The following is an 18,335-nucleotide window of genomic DNA, read 5'->3' on the forward strand; positions in this document are numbered from 1 at the left end:
TCAATGTTAGAAGGGAACTTACAGATTGTCTGTTTCAGTGGTTCTCAATAAGGCTTTTATGAAAGTTAGTAAAAATCATACTCTCATTCTACTCTACTGAGAAAGAGAATTTCTGCCCAAGCGCTGGCCTGACACTCAGAGCTACATCTCACTCTGTTCTCCTGTTGAACAGACAGTTTCACAGAACAGCAGCATCCAACAGAGCCACTATGACTGTGGGAGATGAAGACAAAACCAAGATCACTCCATAATCATGTCAGCACTCGGGCAGAAGCACGAATACCGTCCAACCCACAAAAGTGACCAAATAGCCCCCATCCTGGCTAATCGCCGTGACTGCTGCTGCTTCTCCAGTTCTAATTCCAGCCTCATTTCCTTCCTCCTCCTACTATGGAACTGACAGGGACTCGATCATAGAACCGCTATAATTCACGTGTCTTGTCCCACCACAACACACTGAAGATGGATGTAGCTCCATGCTCCTTCTAAAATGCTTCACACTTTCCATCTGCTCAAAGAGGAGCCCACCAGGCAGGCCTCAACATGTCCCATGCTAGCCCCTAAGCAGCCAGAAGAAAACAGCAAGCCCCACCTGGCGTTGACAGCTCTGCTCCGTCTCCCACACAGTAAGGTGGGAGTCTGTTCATAATGAAATCCTTCTTCATGTCTGCTGAAAGCAGCTCTTTGGTGCCCTCCAGCTTGTCTGCAAGCATCCTCAGAAAGCCACTTACTCTTCTTCTTGCAACAGCTGTGGTTTCCACCTGCTAGAAACACAGAAGTGAGGCCCAGCCCAGACTCCAGCAGATTACCGCCTAGCTTCCAGGCTCCAGAGCAGTATGCTGAGCACAACTACCCAGTATAGACACACGGGGACACAAACACACACAACCGGGGCCCATAAGAACAATATCCCATTATTTCCTTGTAACCACTGTTCACCTTAAGCTGCCTATTGTTTGCCAGAAAGATCAACCATCAGGACTTTGCCTAGAAAGAGGGATCCTTGGGAATATAGTGCAGTCTCAGCTCTGCCTTTTGGGAAGCAAGCCACTGTCCTAGGGAGGGCTGCTTCAGACAGTGAAAATAACCTGTGCTCAACTCAGCACTAATTCACTCATGTTCTCAAAACTAGCCAAACAGTGCTGCTGTTTCAAACATAAAACCAGGACAGACAAGAAAGCCAGGGAATACACCAAGGCCAGGATCTCCAGTGGTCTCTCCTAACTAGGAATCTCGTGGGTGCTGAATCTACCATTCTCCAAGCCACATTCTTCAGTCATTCTGCCATTTATTCAGCCAACATTCCCACAGTGCCTGCTACTGCCACTGTGAAATACAGAAAGCCGACTGTCTGCACGACACCCTCATTCTTTGGGTTGTACAGAACGTGCAGCACTCCATTCTGGAGGAGTCAAGCCTGGCTCCTGTGGGAAGAAGGACCTGGGATCCTTGCTGGCCTGGCCTGTGGCCAGTGCTCCTCTCCCACCCGCCTCCTCTCCTCACCAGGAGCAGCTGCCGGGGTAGACCAGCCCGTAACTCCAGATCTTCCTTCGCAGTATCAAACACAAGCCCTGAAATGGTATCCAAAAGGAAATCTCCCCACGAGCTGAAACACACACCAAGAAAAACACACAGTGAACACATATGACATATACATAAAATACTGATTACTAGTAAAGCCAGAAGCCACAAATTGCGTTCCAACTCCCCCATCTAGGCATTCTGAGTTCAATTAATTTGACAGCACTCAGCATAAAAACTTAAGACCTCCGTCAATCACACTGCTGCCCTCCCTCCCCACTCCCAGACGCTCACGTGGAATGTTAAAGGTGGAAGCCAGGCATTATCCACGACTTCTCTTAAATTTAAAGACATCAAAGAATTAACCATATACTCTGACAAAGTAGGAAGTTCAAGGAACCAATTGTTTCTTTTGTTTCCAACTGTAGCAGAGACAAGTGTCTATGAAGAAAGCTTTGTAGGAAATTTTAACAATCTAAAAAAAATTTTATGTGCAAAAAAACCAAAAGCAATACATTTAGGGTAACAGCAAGATCCCTGAACTGTGTAATTATCTGAACAGTTAAACCTCACATTTTCCTTTGTATTTTCCTTATAAAAGAGAGCAGTGTTCTGCAGTGAAACATCCAACATCAACAATTTTAAAACAATTGATTTTGTAACTCGTTAAACTCGAGCAATGGTTTTACTGGAGTAGAAGGTAGAAGCCAGTGGCCAAAAATAACCTCCAGGAATGAGCATCAGTGTTCAGTGACCTTTGCTTTCTCTGGGGCATTTAGAACCAGCTCGCTCCTAAAGGTGTGCCAATATAACTGCCCTCTTAAAACACTTCTCACCTATCTAAAATTTTCCTGTGTCACCAGCAGACTTCAAATTTCCAACTATGTACAAAACAGAAAGTCAGCGGGCCTTTGGCTTCTCACCCAGTAAGCAAAATTAACACTTTCATGCTTCCTGCGCGGAAAGTGGCAAAGGAGGACAAAAGCCACAGACTCTCCTGAAGACACCCACAACTACTTGGTGGCCTCACTGGTTTGCGACTTAATGTTACACCCAATCTCACCTCTTTTTTTTTTTTCTTTGCTGAGGATGATTAGCCCTGAGCTAACATCTGTGCCCATCTTTCTCTGCTTTATATGTAGGTCACTGCCACAGCATGGCTGACGAATGATGTAGGTCCTCACCAGGGATCTGAACCCACAAACCCGGGGCCGCTGAAGTGGAGTGTGCCAAACTTAACCACTAAGCCATGGGCCGGCCCCCCAACCTCCCATCTTTGATTGAACTTCAACCTGGAGACACACGCAGCTCTTTCAGCAGCATACAATAAGCCTGCTCTTCCTTTGCAGGGTCATAGGTGGAAGTCTACAGCAATAGCTCGTGGAGGAATTCAATCGCAGTGAAACAGAGCTCTGTGCTCTAAGAGTTGGAATGGATCTTGGCCCTTTCCAAAATTTGGGAATACCACCTCTTGAGGAGTTCAATTTGGTAAAGCAGCCAAAGCAACCTGCTACTGTCCCACACAGCTGGCCCCAAATGTTCTAATAATGCTACCCTTGAGAGGTATTAGGAAAAGGTCCCAAATCCTCACCTGGCACTGGACGTTAGGGAGCATCAGGACCAAAGCACAGAGACATCTCTGGGGAGCAATGGTCCTTGAGTTACATTTTTCCCATTCTAGCTCCAGCACCACCGACAAGGGCACAGGTCACAGCCCAGCCTTAACACATCAATCATGGTGCCCACCCACAGTCCTAGGCAGGCAGCTTCCAGAACCTAGACAGCTCTTCCCCAGCCCCAGCTGACTGGTGAAGGGATGGGGGGACCCAGCGCAGCCTACCAGAACTTCATTCTTGGGACTGTAAAATAGTGAGTCAGGCACTTAGTGGAAGCCAAAGCTAATAGACTCAAGGAACTAGAGGGAGGTCAGAGAAGTGATGGCAGCGTATGATGAGGCAATGCTGTGCGTAGACAGAAGCTCAGGAAGGAAAACAAGGGAGCGACAACCAATGACTGGAAAACCAGTGGCGGCAATAAGAGAAACGGAAGACAGAGAATTAGGGAAAGACAGCAGCTGAGTAATGTGGATGGCAGGACCAGAAGACACATGGATGTTCATGGGGGCACGACGTGGCTGCCAAGGCCCAGAGCTGCTTGTACACTGAACTCCTGGCTCCAGCCTCCCTGCGGCCACCCTTCTATGGCCCACTCCCTCGATGCCCCTGCTCTTCTGGAGCTGGCCTCAGTGACCTGTTCCTTACTATGCAAGGAACCTGAATGCAGCGACAGGGCCTTTTTCATAAAGAAATCTTAATACAAGCTTTGGCCTTCTACTTGTGGGCAAAGACAGCCCTAACTTCAGGCCAGGCTCCAGCTGGTTCCTCCAGTCTCTTACACACAAGGTTAATTTCACACTGCAAAGCCAGAGGAGGAAGCAGAGGTATGCTTACTAACTCGTTTTGCAACTTAGGGCTTTGAAGCAGGGGACTCGCTGTCCCTCGGGCCTGGAAATGTCCTCTCCTCCTCTGACCTGCTGACGCTCCTCTCCTTACTCATCCTCTGAGTCTCGCTCAGCGTGGGTGTCAAGTCCTTCCTGAAGCCCTCCCTCAGCCCCAGCCTGGCTACGGGCATCCCTCCATTCAAGAGTCTCATCGGCAGACCTGTGCTCGGATGGTCACACTCTGGTACTGTGTACAAGCCTGTCTCCCTGCTACCACCTCCGCCAGGGAGTAAGTGCTCTCAGAGCCCCTTCAGCACAGCGCCTGCATTCCCAGCGCCCGCACGCTGAACACACTAATTAACGACGGGGATCTTTTAATGGGTTTGGATGATAAACCACTGACAAGGTGCTGTGGCCCAGGCCCTGTCGTGTGATGAGGCGCTCGCCAGAAAGGAACACGGTTGTAACTGGAGCTGCTTTCAGTGCACGTGCTTCTAAGTCTGACCGTCCCAGACGGCCTTTCCTCCTTTAACTTCATGAGCTGTGAAAAGTGGTAACCTCAAGAGACCCAGAGATTTCAACGGATAGTTTCTGTTTGGAGCAATGAAGATGTTTTGGAAACAGACAGTGGTGACAGCTACACAACAGTGTGAATGTAACTTATGTCACTGAAGTGTACACTTAAAAATGGTTAAGGGGCTAGCCCGGTGGCACAGTGGTTAAGTTCTTACATCCTGCTTCGGCGGCCCAGGGTTTGCTGATTCAGATCCTAGATGCGGACCTACACACTGCTCATCAAGCCATGCTGTGGCAGGCGTCCCACATAAAGTAGAGGAAGATGGGCACGGATGTTGGCTTAGGGCCAATCTTCCTCAGCAAAAAGAGGAGGATTGGCAGCAGATGTTAGTTCAGGGCCAATCTTCCTCAAAAAATAAACAGACAAAAAAGGTTAAAATGGCATTTTCTGTTCTATAATTATTTTACCAGAATACAAATTATTTTAAAAAGAGAGAGACTATGAGTCCAGCCTGGCCTCACCAACACACTGCCATACCCACAGCTACAGCTCTGTCTTCCCAGACTATGGGTCCCTTTATTTGGGCACCTCCTGGTTTTCTATATCGATTCATGGTGCTCCCAGGAGGAAGCCCAGATGGACCAATGGCATGGACAGGACCCTAAAGGACTATGACATCAGCAAGGGAGCCAGAGGCTCCCGGGGTGGATAAGGGGGAGAGAAGTGCCAACTGCCTCATGTCCCTTCTGAACGTGGCTGCTATGGGCCAGAACTCAGAGCTGTCCTGGGACACTAGGCTGGGAGGCAGTGTTTACTTGTTCTGGTAGGTGCTGATGGTCAAGTGAGTAGAGTGGGCCAGGCCTGGAGGAGTGTCAGCTTGATGAATGGTCCCTCTGGGAAAGTACAGGAAATCACCCGGCTAAAAGAAGAAAAAGAAAAGAGGAGGGAGTTAGGATGTCTTCTCAGTGCTGTATATGGAGTTTCAGTTCTCCATTTTGGAAACCTCTCCTTTGTGATTCAAGGGCCGAGCTGCCTGCTGGGCTCCCAGGCCATCCCGCTGGTCCAGCTTCACTGTGCCTGGGGGCCTGTCACTGTGAAGCTCAATCCTGCAGAGGGTGCAGCACCTGAAGTCACTGTCCTATCCACAGCCTGAGACCAGATACCCCTGAAGCCACCCGCCCCGACCCAAGGTCAAGGATGACATCCTGTGCCTGGGAACCCTGCTCCCTCCGCCTCTGCCCACCAGAGTGGAAGCTCCAAGTCACACAGACGTTGCCACTTACTGGCTGTGAGTTAACACCCCGAAGCCTCAGTTTCTTTATCTGTAAAATGGAGACAACAGCTCCAAACCTCACAGATTATTTTTAGGATGAAAGGAGGTCCCTGCCTGTGCTCTGCCTGAGCAGCCTACAGCCCAGGGCTGACCCTCGTCCCAGACAGGGCAAAGCCGCCCGAGGCCACACCTTTCACTGCTTCTGTAGAGAAGTCGGTGGGCACTGAATTCCTAACTCGATCCTGACGAACTGTGATTATCTTTGGAGACAGCTTATTTGAAAAAGGAACTTAATTCTCCCTCGGCTCATTTCTCTAGGTACAAACACCAAGCCTCCTTCAGAAGTTGCGTGTGCTGGCGGACGGGAAGGAGAGCCACCGCAGTCTCGGCCACGTTCCCATGGGGACCACACACACCGCACAAACAGCAACCTCAAGCAGCTTGCTCCAGGAGCGGCGCGCACGCGGAAGCCCCGTACCTTCAAGGTGAACTCGCGCGCCGGGCTCCCGATGCTGTCCTCGGCCTCCACGCCGTACTCGCGAGCCAGGGGCACGGTCGGGCGGTAGAGGCGCCAGCGCTTCTCGCCCTCCAGCTGCAGGATGAGAACCTAGGGCCGCGGCCGGGCGAGTCAGCGGCCGGCCTCCCACCCCCGCGCGCCAGGGGGACCGAGTGCACGCTGCAGACTGAAGACGGCAGCGCAGAGGCAGAGGCGCGCTGCACTCCGCACGGAACGAATGCCGCCACCGGTTTCCTGTTTGAGGACAGGCCCCGTGACCTGACACCGGGAGGGAGTCGCTGCTCCCGCCGTCCTCAAGCCTCGGGCGTCCTTCGCATCCCACCGTCTCCCTCCTCACGGCCCCCGTCCCCGCTCACAGCCCACCACCTGAGGATGAGCCAGGCTCAGACACTACTGAACGCCCAACACCTGAAGGTAACCCTTGGCGGCTGGGAAAACTTCAAGATTTTTATTCTTCATTCAGCCAAAGATATTTGAAAACTCTGTTAAAAATATATATTAAAAAAAAAACTTTTGGAAAATATATATCACACTGCTCTCCAAGGGTGAAAAGCGAGCTTTTTACTAATAACTTTGTGTTTACACGCTGAATTAGTACAAGAATAAAAGTAGGAAATACGTAAGGAACAGAGCCGACTCTGGCAGCCACTCGAGGGTGAGCCCAACACCTGAGAGGGCCCCAGCGCTTCAGTGAAACCACGGCCTTCATCAAGCTGCCCCGAGTTTCACAAATGGAAAAAGATAGATATTTTTGGCAGCTCCAGGAAAAGAAGAGAATGAAAGCAGACGTAAGGATTACTCACCTTATTAAAGACCATACGCTGTGAAATTAAAGAAAAAGCCAATCGCACTTTTCTGCAGATAAACTCAACAAAGGCCTGCTTCACAGGAATGTGCGGCTCTGTACATTTGTAATGTTGGTGACACTCCCTCCCTTTCGAGGAGAAGAAACCAGTTTGGTGGGATTGAGTTTAGCCCAACATTCGGGCGAGGTCGAGATCCCCAGAGAGGGCACAGGCAGCGCGGACGGAGACCCGGCCGAGCGCAGAACCGAGTCCCGAAAGCGATCCGACCCGGACTCCCAGCCACCCACCTCTCACCTCCACATCATCATAATGGGGCGGCAGGCCCTGGGATCCCGCAGGCGTGATGTACACATTCGAGCCGACCAAGGAGCCGAAGTAGCATTCCAGCTTCTCCTGGATCCTCCAAAGCTCATCCTTTAAAAGACAAAAAACGAAGGTGGGGGGAAGAGGAAAAAAATATCGCAAATAAGCGGAGGAACACGTGCTCGACCGCTTAGCAAGTCATCATCACACAGCTCTTACGCGCCAGACACCGGGACGCAGCAGTGAAGAGTCCACACCTCTGCCCTCAGCAACCTTCCCTCTAACGCGCAGCACCCCGGAAGAGACAGGAGCCGACAAAAGAAAGCCTGCAAGGCAGGCAACACGGAGTCTTGGGGGCTCCCGGCAGGACCGGGACACTCTGGCTCCTACGCGGAGAATGGATGGCAGAAAAGCGAGAAGGATCAGGGGGACGCTCCTGAGGGAGCAGCCCAGGTGAGAGATGACCCGGGCAGTGGAGGAGGGAGAGAGGAGAGACTTGGCGGAGGGGCCTCTGGACGCAGCACCGACAGGCCCTGCCAGGACTGAACACTACGGGCCGATGGGAAGGGGGAGAACACTCCTGGGGTTCTCCTGGCGCAGTCAGCCAGCTCCCGGTTCCACCTACTTAAACGGGCAAGACGTGCTGGAAGACAAGTTTTCAGGGGTAAAAAAGAAAAGTTCCACATTAGAAATGTTAGGTTTGAGCTGTGAAGACCCCATGTGGACACGTTTTACAGTCTGAAGTTCTGGCAAGACGGAAGGGCTAGAGATCTGCATTTGGGAACTGACTGCACAAGACTGGTATTCAATGGGAGCAGAAGTGATGAGCTGAGAAGAGGGTACAGGCAGGGGAGGAGGACGAGGGCAGAGCCATGCTCCCTCCCTCCAGTCACTAACAGCTCTTCAGGGCCTAAGTCAGACGGAGGGGCCCAGAAAGGAGCCACATTTTTCTGCAAGAAACAAAGAAACCTGATTTTCCCCAGGGCAGGTGAGAAGAGGGGAGGAAGCATTAGGGCAGATGGACCTCAGCACTTCGTATGTGCCCAGCACTGTTTCTAAGTGCTTAAAGGACACCAGTTATACGACCCACTTGGCAACCCTGACTCAGAAGGTGAGTACTAATGTGACATCCAGTCTACAGATGAGGAAACTGAGGCACAAGAACACATAGCTGATAAATGATGGAGCCAGGATTCAAAATCCATGCAGCCTGGCTCTGGAGTCCAAACCTTTAACCACGACTCTATGTTGCCTCACTAAGAGATGAAAGAAAAGACAAGTCACCTACAAAGGACAGTGGAGAGCCCCAAGTTTCAAGGACATGAATGGATAGTGCCTGGCACATGGAAGACACTAAAACATATTTAAGACATTTGCTGAGTAAACCAATGACCACAACTTGCAAATCAATCCTACCACTGAATATTAAAAAAAATCTACAGTATTAAAAACATCAAGTGGGAAAGAACTGGGTCAGCATGAAAAAAGCTTTAGGAGACATCTTCACATAGAGCACCGGGCCACTCCACTCAGGGTTGGCGGGCTTCTCCTTACACAGGAAGGACACTTCAATGGCCCGGACAGCTCAGTGAGGTAGCAGACCTTCCCAGCAGCTAACGAACGCCGGGAGGGGCCAGCAGGACCCGGACGTGATTACATTTACAGTCACACAGTCATTGCAGCCACCACAAACCAGGGCTGCTCTCTCTCTCTGATGGCCTGAGAGGCGTCTCAGGGCCCTAAGGGTGACTTTATGGCTCCCAACTCAAGCATCTGGGTCTGTAATTGATGAGTTTATGTCTCTTTTCTTCTTAAAGGTTACCGAAAACCCTATCAATTATACAATTTTTCCATTTCTCCTGGACCTTTAGCTTTGCAATCTGCCGAGCGTGGCCCACCAGAAAGAGATGTGGAGTCAAACCACCTCAGCCCAAGTTGTAGTTATAAGCTAGGTGACTTCAACTTCTTTATTTGTAAAATGAAGGCTCCCACCCTAAGGCTGCAGGGAACAGCACAAAGCTGCTCTCAAATCCTATTTAAACCGCAAAGCAGTATCAAGTATTACTGCTCCACAACACCGACTTAGGCATCAACAAGGTTCCCAAAACTTGTCTTCTCCTCTAACTCCTGACTCCCAATGACGTCTGGAGATGCCCAGGAAGACCCCAGAACAACGAAACAGGGAAGGTGGAAGCCTCTCCTGGCTGGGTACGACCTCCTCCCTCCACTGACCTCCCCAGAGAATCAGACCTGATGCCAAGGCTAAGAGCAGAAGCCCACATGTACGCCTAAAGGAAGGCAAAAACAGGCCAAAGACCTACATTTCACTTAACATCTTTAGAATCATGGTAGGAAAATGCCTTAAGTTTGGAGTCAGAAGTCCTTACTTAGTAGCTATGGAAAAGTCACACCTGGGAACTCATTTTTCACCTGTACAATGGAGACCACAGTGACCGCCCTACTTCAAATGTCTGTTGGAAGGTTCATGAGTGCACACATGTGTAAGAATTTGGTAAACGCATCCAGACTTTTGATACATGCATTACCCAAAGCAGGTGGGGAACAACTTATGGATCTCTGGTTACCTCCCTACTCATTTCCAGACTAACTAGACCAATAAGCTGTGCACATTCTAAGACCCGATGAACAAAGGGCTAACTGTTCTTTGATGGTCTCTCAACCTGGCCAGTGATGAACTGCCCCTAGGCTTCTTCTAACCTGACATTATTAATGTCAGACACACACTAAATCTCATAGTACAATATTTAGAACCCAGCTGCTAGTGTAAGAGGTGAGCTCCTACAGCTTACAGGTCTCGCAAGTACTGGAGGTGGAAAGAGCACAGTGCATCCTGGTCTGGCCGGGGGCTGAGCCTACACTGAGAAGCTCGTCCTTCCTGCTTTAATAAACACGGCCCAAGAGCTGCATCAACAGGGCAAAGGAAACACATTCTTGGCCACCTGGAATTGGGGAACAGGAATGTGCAGGGCTTAAGTAGATGAACAGAGAAAAACCCAAGACAATTCTAAAGTACAGAAATGACAACCAGAGGACACCACATGTACAGCAAATAATAACTTTCTGATGGTCTGTGACCAAATTACATATAGTCAACTTCACTGATCTTCTATGGTCACAGTTCTTAGGTGTCTAAAAACCACGTTTTACAAAAGGGCATCTTCTAGCCAAGTAAAGAGTCAAGGACTAGCTCAGAGAGAAGCACCACGGCATCCACGTTTTCTGAATTCAAATCATGACTTGGTCTGGCAAGTGATTTCTAAAGTCCTTTTGGGTGCTTGGGCCCAAAGGCTGGCATTCCAGGGACATTTCAGTTGCTTCTGATTGCCTGAGATGGATACCCTGGAATGAGGACTTGTACTGAAAAATCTAAGAGTACTTACACTTTCTCGAGAGTACAAATAGGTTCAGCGGCCTTCAGACAAGAAAGGGAAAGGCATTCACCAGGTGAGGCCTAATGGGATCTAACAAAGCACCTTTTGAGTTCAGTCATGGGAAACACTACTGGTGAGCCATGACGAGGTCCCAGGAGGCATCACACAGCCAGAACCCACTCCCCTCGATCTGGAACCTCATGAACCGCTCTCCTTCTCCAGGCTGCCATTTTGATTCAGCCATGGGTCACAGAAGGGGATTTCTGAATGGGGGATAAAACTTTATCTGAAACTCAGAACAGGCCCTCAACTGTTCTGGGCCACCTATCATGTAAAGATCTCAAACCTCTACAAAAGCAGGTTAGCTCATTCTACACCTGTATTTTATAAAGCAGAAACTGAGCACAGAGGAGGCAAATTAATTTTCAAACATCAATCACTGATGTGGAATAAATAAAAACTTAGCCAGTCTTCTAGACTTGCAAATCAAAGCTATCCTCCACCTATGACGGCCTCCCCAGGAGCAGTGCCAGGACCCTGCCCCTCAATGCCACCTGGGTGGCTGTTAGTAAGGGTGAAGTCTCTGTCTTGAAGATGCATCTGGTATGTGATCCAGTCATGGCACTGAAGCCTCTACTTAGGTAGATGTAGGCAGTAAAAGGAGGCAACTTCAAGAAGAAAATGATCACCTTGAGGCTATCATGCCTGAAGTTATATTGACAGGGCAAAATAAATAGAAATGTCTACCATACGTCAAAACATAAACCAGCCCACAGAACATGTTCCCGGAGGTGTGATGTCAGTTTAATAAACTGGCAATATAATTTAGTTTTTGCAGCTGAGGATGCGTAACCACCCTGAGACGTTGCAGATTCTAACAGTTTAGCCAAAAGATAACATAAAAAAAGAGCAAACAGGTGCTACCTCTTCAAGCTAGCAGGAGGCTAAGCAGCATCAAACCACAAGTTCATCCCTGCGCTGATCTGTGGCCCAACGTTAGCAGTTTAATCCATATGAGGATTCTCAATGGGGAGGACCTGTTACCTTAAATCTCTGAGGTTGGTGAAACTGAATTGTTGCCCTTTTCTGATCAAAATCTTTTCTCAGCTGAAGAAAGTGCACTTTGCCATCTTTATTTAAGACCTTCTTCTTCCCATTGACACACCGGCAGACATTTATGTCTCTTCCATAGTACATACCCCGGCTGCACAGACTCTTCAGATCTGACAGCCTGAACAGGGACTGGTAATATGTGGCCAGTGCAGGGTCATCTCTCTGAATAAGAAGGGGCTTCTGCTCCCAGAATTCCTTAAAAAAAGTCTCTGTCTTGATGGGTGAGATTAAACTTTCAAAGAGCCCACTGGGGCTGTCAAAGTTTAAAGCGGAAGGCCTGCCAGCTGCCTCCACTTTCACCCGCTTACAGGGGGCAGGCCCCTCTTCCTTCCCATTCTCTGCAGGCTTCGCTTTCTTTGGCATCGTGCTGTCTTCAAGACAAAGCAGTGAGGAAATGCAAACCTACAAGAGAACAAAACACACGTGGTTAAGTCTACCAGGAGTGCCAGTGTTGGTGGATCGTGCACACGCAGCTTGCATGACTCATGCGCCTCCGTGAGAACACTACGTGGTCACTGCCATTTCTCCAGGATATCATACAGTCTTAAACCAACACCATTTCTTCCAAGATACAACTCAGCCTCAAACACCACTCAGATTATATATTCATCTAAAGGAAAGCATGTCTTTCTTGTACACAAGCACTGTGTCACTAAATTCATTATTTACTAGAAGATGTGATTATCCCAAATTAATCAATTCAACTTATCTCAGCAGATCCTAGGCACAGTTTCAGCCTATGGCCAGCGATACAGCAAAGTCAAAAATCTTTAACTTGGCTTCAATCAGTATGGCATCCCAAATCTAATGAGCTGTTCTCTGAGCTGCAAGCACTTGACTCAAGAACCACCAAGAGCCGCCCCCAGCCAGGTGCTCCTCACCACAGCACCATGCCCGCCCAAGGAGGGCACCTGGGCCAGCGGTGTCACCTGGTGGCTGGAGCAAGAAGTGCCCGCTCCCAAGCTTCCTCCACCCCCTGAACCTCACTTCCAAATCTCAGCTTATTCATAAAAATTGCCACATTATCAGAAACCTGCCATTTAAAAAACCCCAAAAACGAATTAGGAGCTGAAAAGTGAAGGTTAAAGATAGTTCGATCCCGAGCCTTTCAAAAGCTAGAGCTTTTTAACTAGAATAAGACAAAATACCAACATCACTAAGCTGTGACCCAGCGTCCGGGCATCCAGACCCGGTGGGGTGCAGCCCGCCTAACAGCGCCCCGTGCTGCCCCTGGTCCAGCGGGGACGCCCGTGAACAGGCACCTCCGGCCCGGGAAGCCGCGTGAGCAGTTCTCCACCCGAGCTTCGGGTCACTCCCGGGGCCCACGGCCACCTCTCAGCGCGCCAGCCCTCAACCACCGCCCAGGCGGGTGCCGGGCGCCCGGGACTGTCCTCCCGGCCCGCAGCGGGCAGGGGCTCTCCGCTGGCCCACGCGGAAATGGGCAGTCCCCTTTCCGGTTCTGTCTTAGGGAGAAGTGGCTCGTCCCTCGTCAGTGAGGACTTTGGTGACCGTCAGGTCCCAGAGGAGGACCAGGGAAGCGACCAGCGTGCAGCGGCGGCCGGTGACCTGGCTCCTCCTCTCGTAGGAGGGCGGGGTCGGCCCGGCGCCCAGCGATCTCGGGGCCCGGGCCGAAAACACGCGGGCCGCCTGCGCCCACCGGCCCGCTGGACCCCGCCGCCGGCGCCCTCCTGAAGCCTGTGCCGACCCGGGGGCTGACGCGAGCCGGGGCCCCGTCTGGACGGCCGCCTCCCTCCCGCCGCGCCCGGGCGCTCTCCCGCGGGCCCAGGCCGCGCACGCGGCTGCCCCGGGGCCCAGACTGTGCACGCCGGCTGTGCGGCCCGCCCCCGCCGCTGCCCCGCCACTGCCCCGCCACCCCCGCACTCGGGCGCCCGGAGGAGGGACACTACCCCGCCAGCGGCGGCACGGCACACCAGGCACTCACCGGCTCGGCCGTGCACGCGGCCAGAGCTGACGGGGCGGGGCGTGCGCATGCGCGGGGCGGCCGGCTTCCCTTGCCCACGCTGCGCCGGATGGTGGGTCCTTCCGCCGCCTGGAAACCCACGAGCGTTCTGTTTTTGGGTCCACGCGGCCCCTTCTTTGGTGTTGAAGGAAATAAATGAGGTTTTCTTTTCTAAGTTGGGGGCAGGATGAGGCTCGGGATTTGGGGAAGTAATTAGTACAACCCTGTTGCTTTAATGAATGGAGAAACTGAGGCCCAGAGGGGGAAGAGCCCTGCCCAAGTTGAGGGAGGCGGTTGCCCAGGTTCTCCCATCCCTTTCCGTCGGCTCCTCATGCTGTCCTGCCGTGCACTAAGTCAACTGTAGTGCGTGTGTTGTTCACACTGGCATTGGCACAGGAAGTGCAACTACTTTACTACTGAAGGAAGACTTCTTTCCCACCCGCCAACAGCCCAGCCAATCAGAAACACCGCAACTCAGCAAATGAGAAAGCACAGCTCAGCCAATGAGAAACCGCAACTCAGCCAATGAGAAACACTGCAGCTCAACCAATGAGAAACACTGCAGCTCAACCAATGAGAAACTGCACAGCTCAGCCAATCAGAAACTCCACATGTCAGCCAATCAGAAATGCCACAGCTCAGCCAATCAGAAACGCCACAGTTCCGCCAATGAGAAGCCGTTGCTGCCCTGAACTGTCACTCTCCCCCAATAGACTTCCCTTTAGAACAACCACTCCCTCTCCCCATTTTCTCTGTGAAAGCAGCCCCCCTGGTTTGTTTTCTGAATTTGCCTAGGGTTTGCCATAGTATGGACAGCCTGAATTGCTGTTCTTTTGGCTATTCCCAAATAAACACATTTTAGAATAACAGGTGAATTTGCCTTTTAAGATGACAGCAGGAAAGCAATTATTTGAGTAATTTTGGCCTAACACTCTCTGCTTTTGACTCTTTATCAAGATGTTTGTCTGGGAAGGCTCCAGCGACTGGGCAGGGGTGAGTGGCACACCTCTGCTCTGGCCTGTGCCCTTCTTTGCTCTGCAGACAGCCGAAGAGGACCCAAAGGAAGTCGTTATTTCATTCTGGCAAGACGATTGAAACCAGCAGTTGTTTCTGGTGGTCAAGTGACGCATGAGCAAATGAACAAAAGGCACCCTTGTCTGACACTTGTCCAAAACTAACAGTAATGGCAAGCCATGAATTGGGTTCTTCCTGTTTGTCGGGCACCCTGCAGGTATTTCATGGACTCCTCACTTCACCCTCACCACAACCTTGTGATTGCCTCCATTTTACAGTTGAGGAAACTGAGTCAGGAGAAGTTAAGTAAGTTGTACAAGGTAAAACAGCTAGGAAGTGGCAGAAACAAGACTGGAGTCGAACCAGTCAGTCAACTGTCAGCCCTTTTTCACTGTATCTGTCTCCCACTATAACCCAAAAGCCACCTGTCAGATTTGTCAGGGAACTCAGGGTTCACATTAAATTTAGCCCTTTCAGAAAAAACTACAAAAAAATTCTGATATACTTGACATGATATTGGTGATGTACTTTGCTCTTTGTTTTGACTTCAAAACATCTACTTGAGATAATATAGAACAGCATTAATGTTACAGGGATTCAGAAAATGGAAAATTCTTACACATGTCCATTACATGGAAAAGCAGTACTTTGTGTCTGTCATAGAGAAGTTCCAATGTCAACACAAAAAACATCTCCCAGTATATAGAATAGTCCATAGGATGTCTAACAGAACAAAAGTACGTACTGAAGTCAGCTCTTCTGGGAAAATCAAAGATCTTGCATAGGAGTTCCCCTGATGCAAAATTAGTCTTTCAGGAGTCTCTCTGATATTCTCATTATAATCCAGATTTCTTAGCATGGCAAGCAAAAAAATGTCATTCTTGTCAGACCTACACACAGTGCCTGGCATGTCTGTAAAGAAGAAGAGGAGAGAGTAAGGAAGAGGGGGTGAGAGTGGAGACTAGCCCATTATCTTGCCCAGGGAACTTCCAGAATTTATGTATTCCTAATGTACTGTCTTGAGTAGTACTTTGTTTTTTTATCTTTTGCTTTTAGTCCATTGAGTTTAAAGTTCTTCCAGAGGGCAAGAAGCAGACTACTATGCAGTCCCCAACTCATTTATTCTAAAGAATCATTAAAAGCCAGTTGTTTTGTTCCTGTAATTCATTTTCTCATGGAAACAATGGTCATAGATGACTCAGCAACCCAGACCCACCCAGAAGAGCTTGCAGAAGCCCCCAGATTTCTGAGTTAATAGACCAGTGATCAATAGACCGATGATCCTCCTGTGGATCCTGGGAACAAGATGCAAGACAGTAAGAGGAAAGAGAGAATTCCTTCCTTATCTTGATTTGCACATAAACTCTGAAATAGACTTGTCCATGATTCTCACGAAAATCAGTTACACTCCAGCAGGGGTGCTTTTTACTTTCATACTCTTTGGGTTGCTTTGTTAAAAAACTTTTCAGAGACAAGCTTGTCATCCCTCCTGTGGTCTCCTAGGCAGAGCTTTAGGTTCTTAGCCACCTCGTGGTGAGCAGGCCTGCCCTGCCCAGGTGTCAGGCTGCGAAAATGCATCACTGTCCTACCTCCACCTCCTATCAGAGTGATGCTGGACACAAAGAATCTAAGAGGCAGGGGGTGTGAATGTGCTTTTTCAGGTTATTGGGTTTAACAAGTACATGAACTCGGACATCTCTCTCTTTGCCAAGGCTGTTTCCTCATTTATAATGTGAGATTGAACCAGATGTTCTGTGTTGGCCCTATTGGCTCTGAAATTCTGTAAGCCAGCTTCCATAGGGTATCAGGAGAAAAATCAGTCTGACTGGAATCACTCATTCAACCTACAAACATTGAAGAGCTTGTAAAATGACTAATATTTGTATTAGGAATTTTTGTTTTAAAATTTTCTTTTATTTCATAGAGCCATCGCATTGCAGAACTCCAGGAAGCACATACATTTTTTTAAAATTACATGACTGGTGCCCACTCTGTATTTGTATTCACTTTGATCCAGAAAAGATCTAAGTAATTTCTTTCTTATATATAACTTTATTTAATATCTATACCATTATTATTATCCTGACTTTTTACAAACAACATTAGTCTAATATGTATATATTAGCCTACTATGTAACATATACATATTAGACTAATTTATATATGTAGGTATACATACATAATTTATATATATATTTATATATATATGGAAACTGAGGCATAGTGAAGTTGACTAACTGGCTCCAAATTGTACAGCCGTTGGATAGCAGATCTGAGACTTAAATCAAAGCCCCATGTTGCCTATCAACAAATCCTCTCTTTGGACCTCTGTTTCTGCATCTGTAAAAATGGTGAATTTTGCTTTCTAACTCATAAAGCTGCTATGAGTCTCAGGTGAGAGCGAGAGGGCAGAAGAGTTTTAAAACTGTAAAATGCAATTCACCTGAGAGGCATTATTGTTAAATCCTTTATGGCATCTTGAACATGATCCATAGAATTAATTAAATGCAACTGAGCCTTTTACACGTATATGCCTCACTCCATTGACAAAACTCATCAAGAGAGACACCTTCAAATTGACATAGCCATATCACCGTGGAATTACCTTGGGTTTATGGTAACTTCAGAAGAGCCAATTTTTTTAAAGAATGGCTCAGGCGGAAGTCTTCCAAAATTATAGTTATGATACATCTCACGGAAATCAATATATTTAACTTGAAAAAAGTATACCATCACTGTTTGGAATTATATTTTACATGTGTCTATAACTATGTATTGAACTCCCTGGAGGCAGGAAATGGCTTTCTCCCATTCTGAGACTAGTTACTCAAGGTCTACCAAATCGAATTAGGTTAGTATTCCAATTTTCTTTGCTTGCTTACCATCTAATTTCTTATAGAGCCTGTGTCTCTAAGAACGTCAGTAATAGGCTGTGTAACTTTTTAGATTAAATGATACTGCAGACCTTCCTTCTCCAACAGCCCAGCACTTGTGGGTGAACATACACCTCGGGCTGTGGCCAATGACTCTTTTCCTTACAGAGTTGTCCTCTTACTATGTTACCCATAAACCCTGAAATGGACTTGTCCAGGATTCTTATAAAAATAAGATGTACTCTTGCACAGGTGCTTTAGGTTCACACTCATTGATTGTTTTGTATAAAGTAAACAAGCTCCTACACAAAACATTTCCTGGGAGACTAACAGAGAAAGTTATGGATGGGTAAGAGAATGTCGCCATTATGACAGCTTTTACCCTCACACTGTCCTGCAGGTAAGTCCACCACATTCTCAAGAGGAGACATGGCTCTTAGGACTCTCTAAAAGGGCCCCAACAAGTTCCACTATCACCCATGTTCAGAGCACACAGAGAGAAGACTAGAAACAGTAGGGAGGTTTGTGGGCATAGGGAATACATGGGAAGAGCAGATCATGAGCCTAGGGGAGATGCTGTGGCATTTCCCTTCCTCCCAGCAGCCA

The 18,335-nt window shown here is 48.8% G+C and overlaps 1 protein-coding gene across 4 annotated transcripts in view; it reads right to left on the bottom strand.

The window, feature by feature from the left end:
- Positions 1–13,855, bottom strand: part of RIOX2 (ribosomal oxygenase 2) — a 17,087-nt gene extending 3,232 nt beyond the window's left edge. Inside the window, exons 1-7 of one of the 4 annotated variants that reach the window (XM_046658035.1) lie at positions 13,825–13,855; positions 11,814–12,284; positions 7,369–7,488; positions 6,230–6,358; positions 5,294–5,397; positions 1,504–1,606; positions 593–764 (exon numbers count right to left, since the gene is read on the bottom strand). In XM_046658035.1, the coding sequence (XP_046513991.1) occupies positions 593–764; positions 1,504–1,606; positions 5,294–5,397; positions 6,230–6,358; positions 7,369–7,488; positions 11,814–12,245 (1,060 nt within the window). In that variant the 5' untranslated portion in view covers positions 12,246–12,284; positions 13,825–13,855. The other 3 variants (XM_046658039.1, XM_046658037.1, XM_046658038.1) reach the window with 3 other exon arrangements.
- Positions 13,856–18,335: the final 4,480 nt, after the last annotated feature.

The sequence above is a fragment of the Equus quagga genome, chromosome 4 (assembly GCF_021613505.1).
Source record: "Equus quagga isolate Etosha38 chromosome 4, UCLA_HA_Equagga_1.0, whole genome shotgun sequence".
Classification (NCBI taxonomy): Eukaryota; Metazoa; Chordata; class Mammalia; order Perissodactyla; family Equidae; genus Equus; species Equus quagga.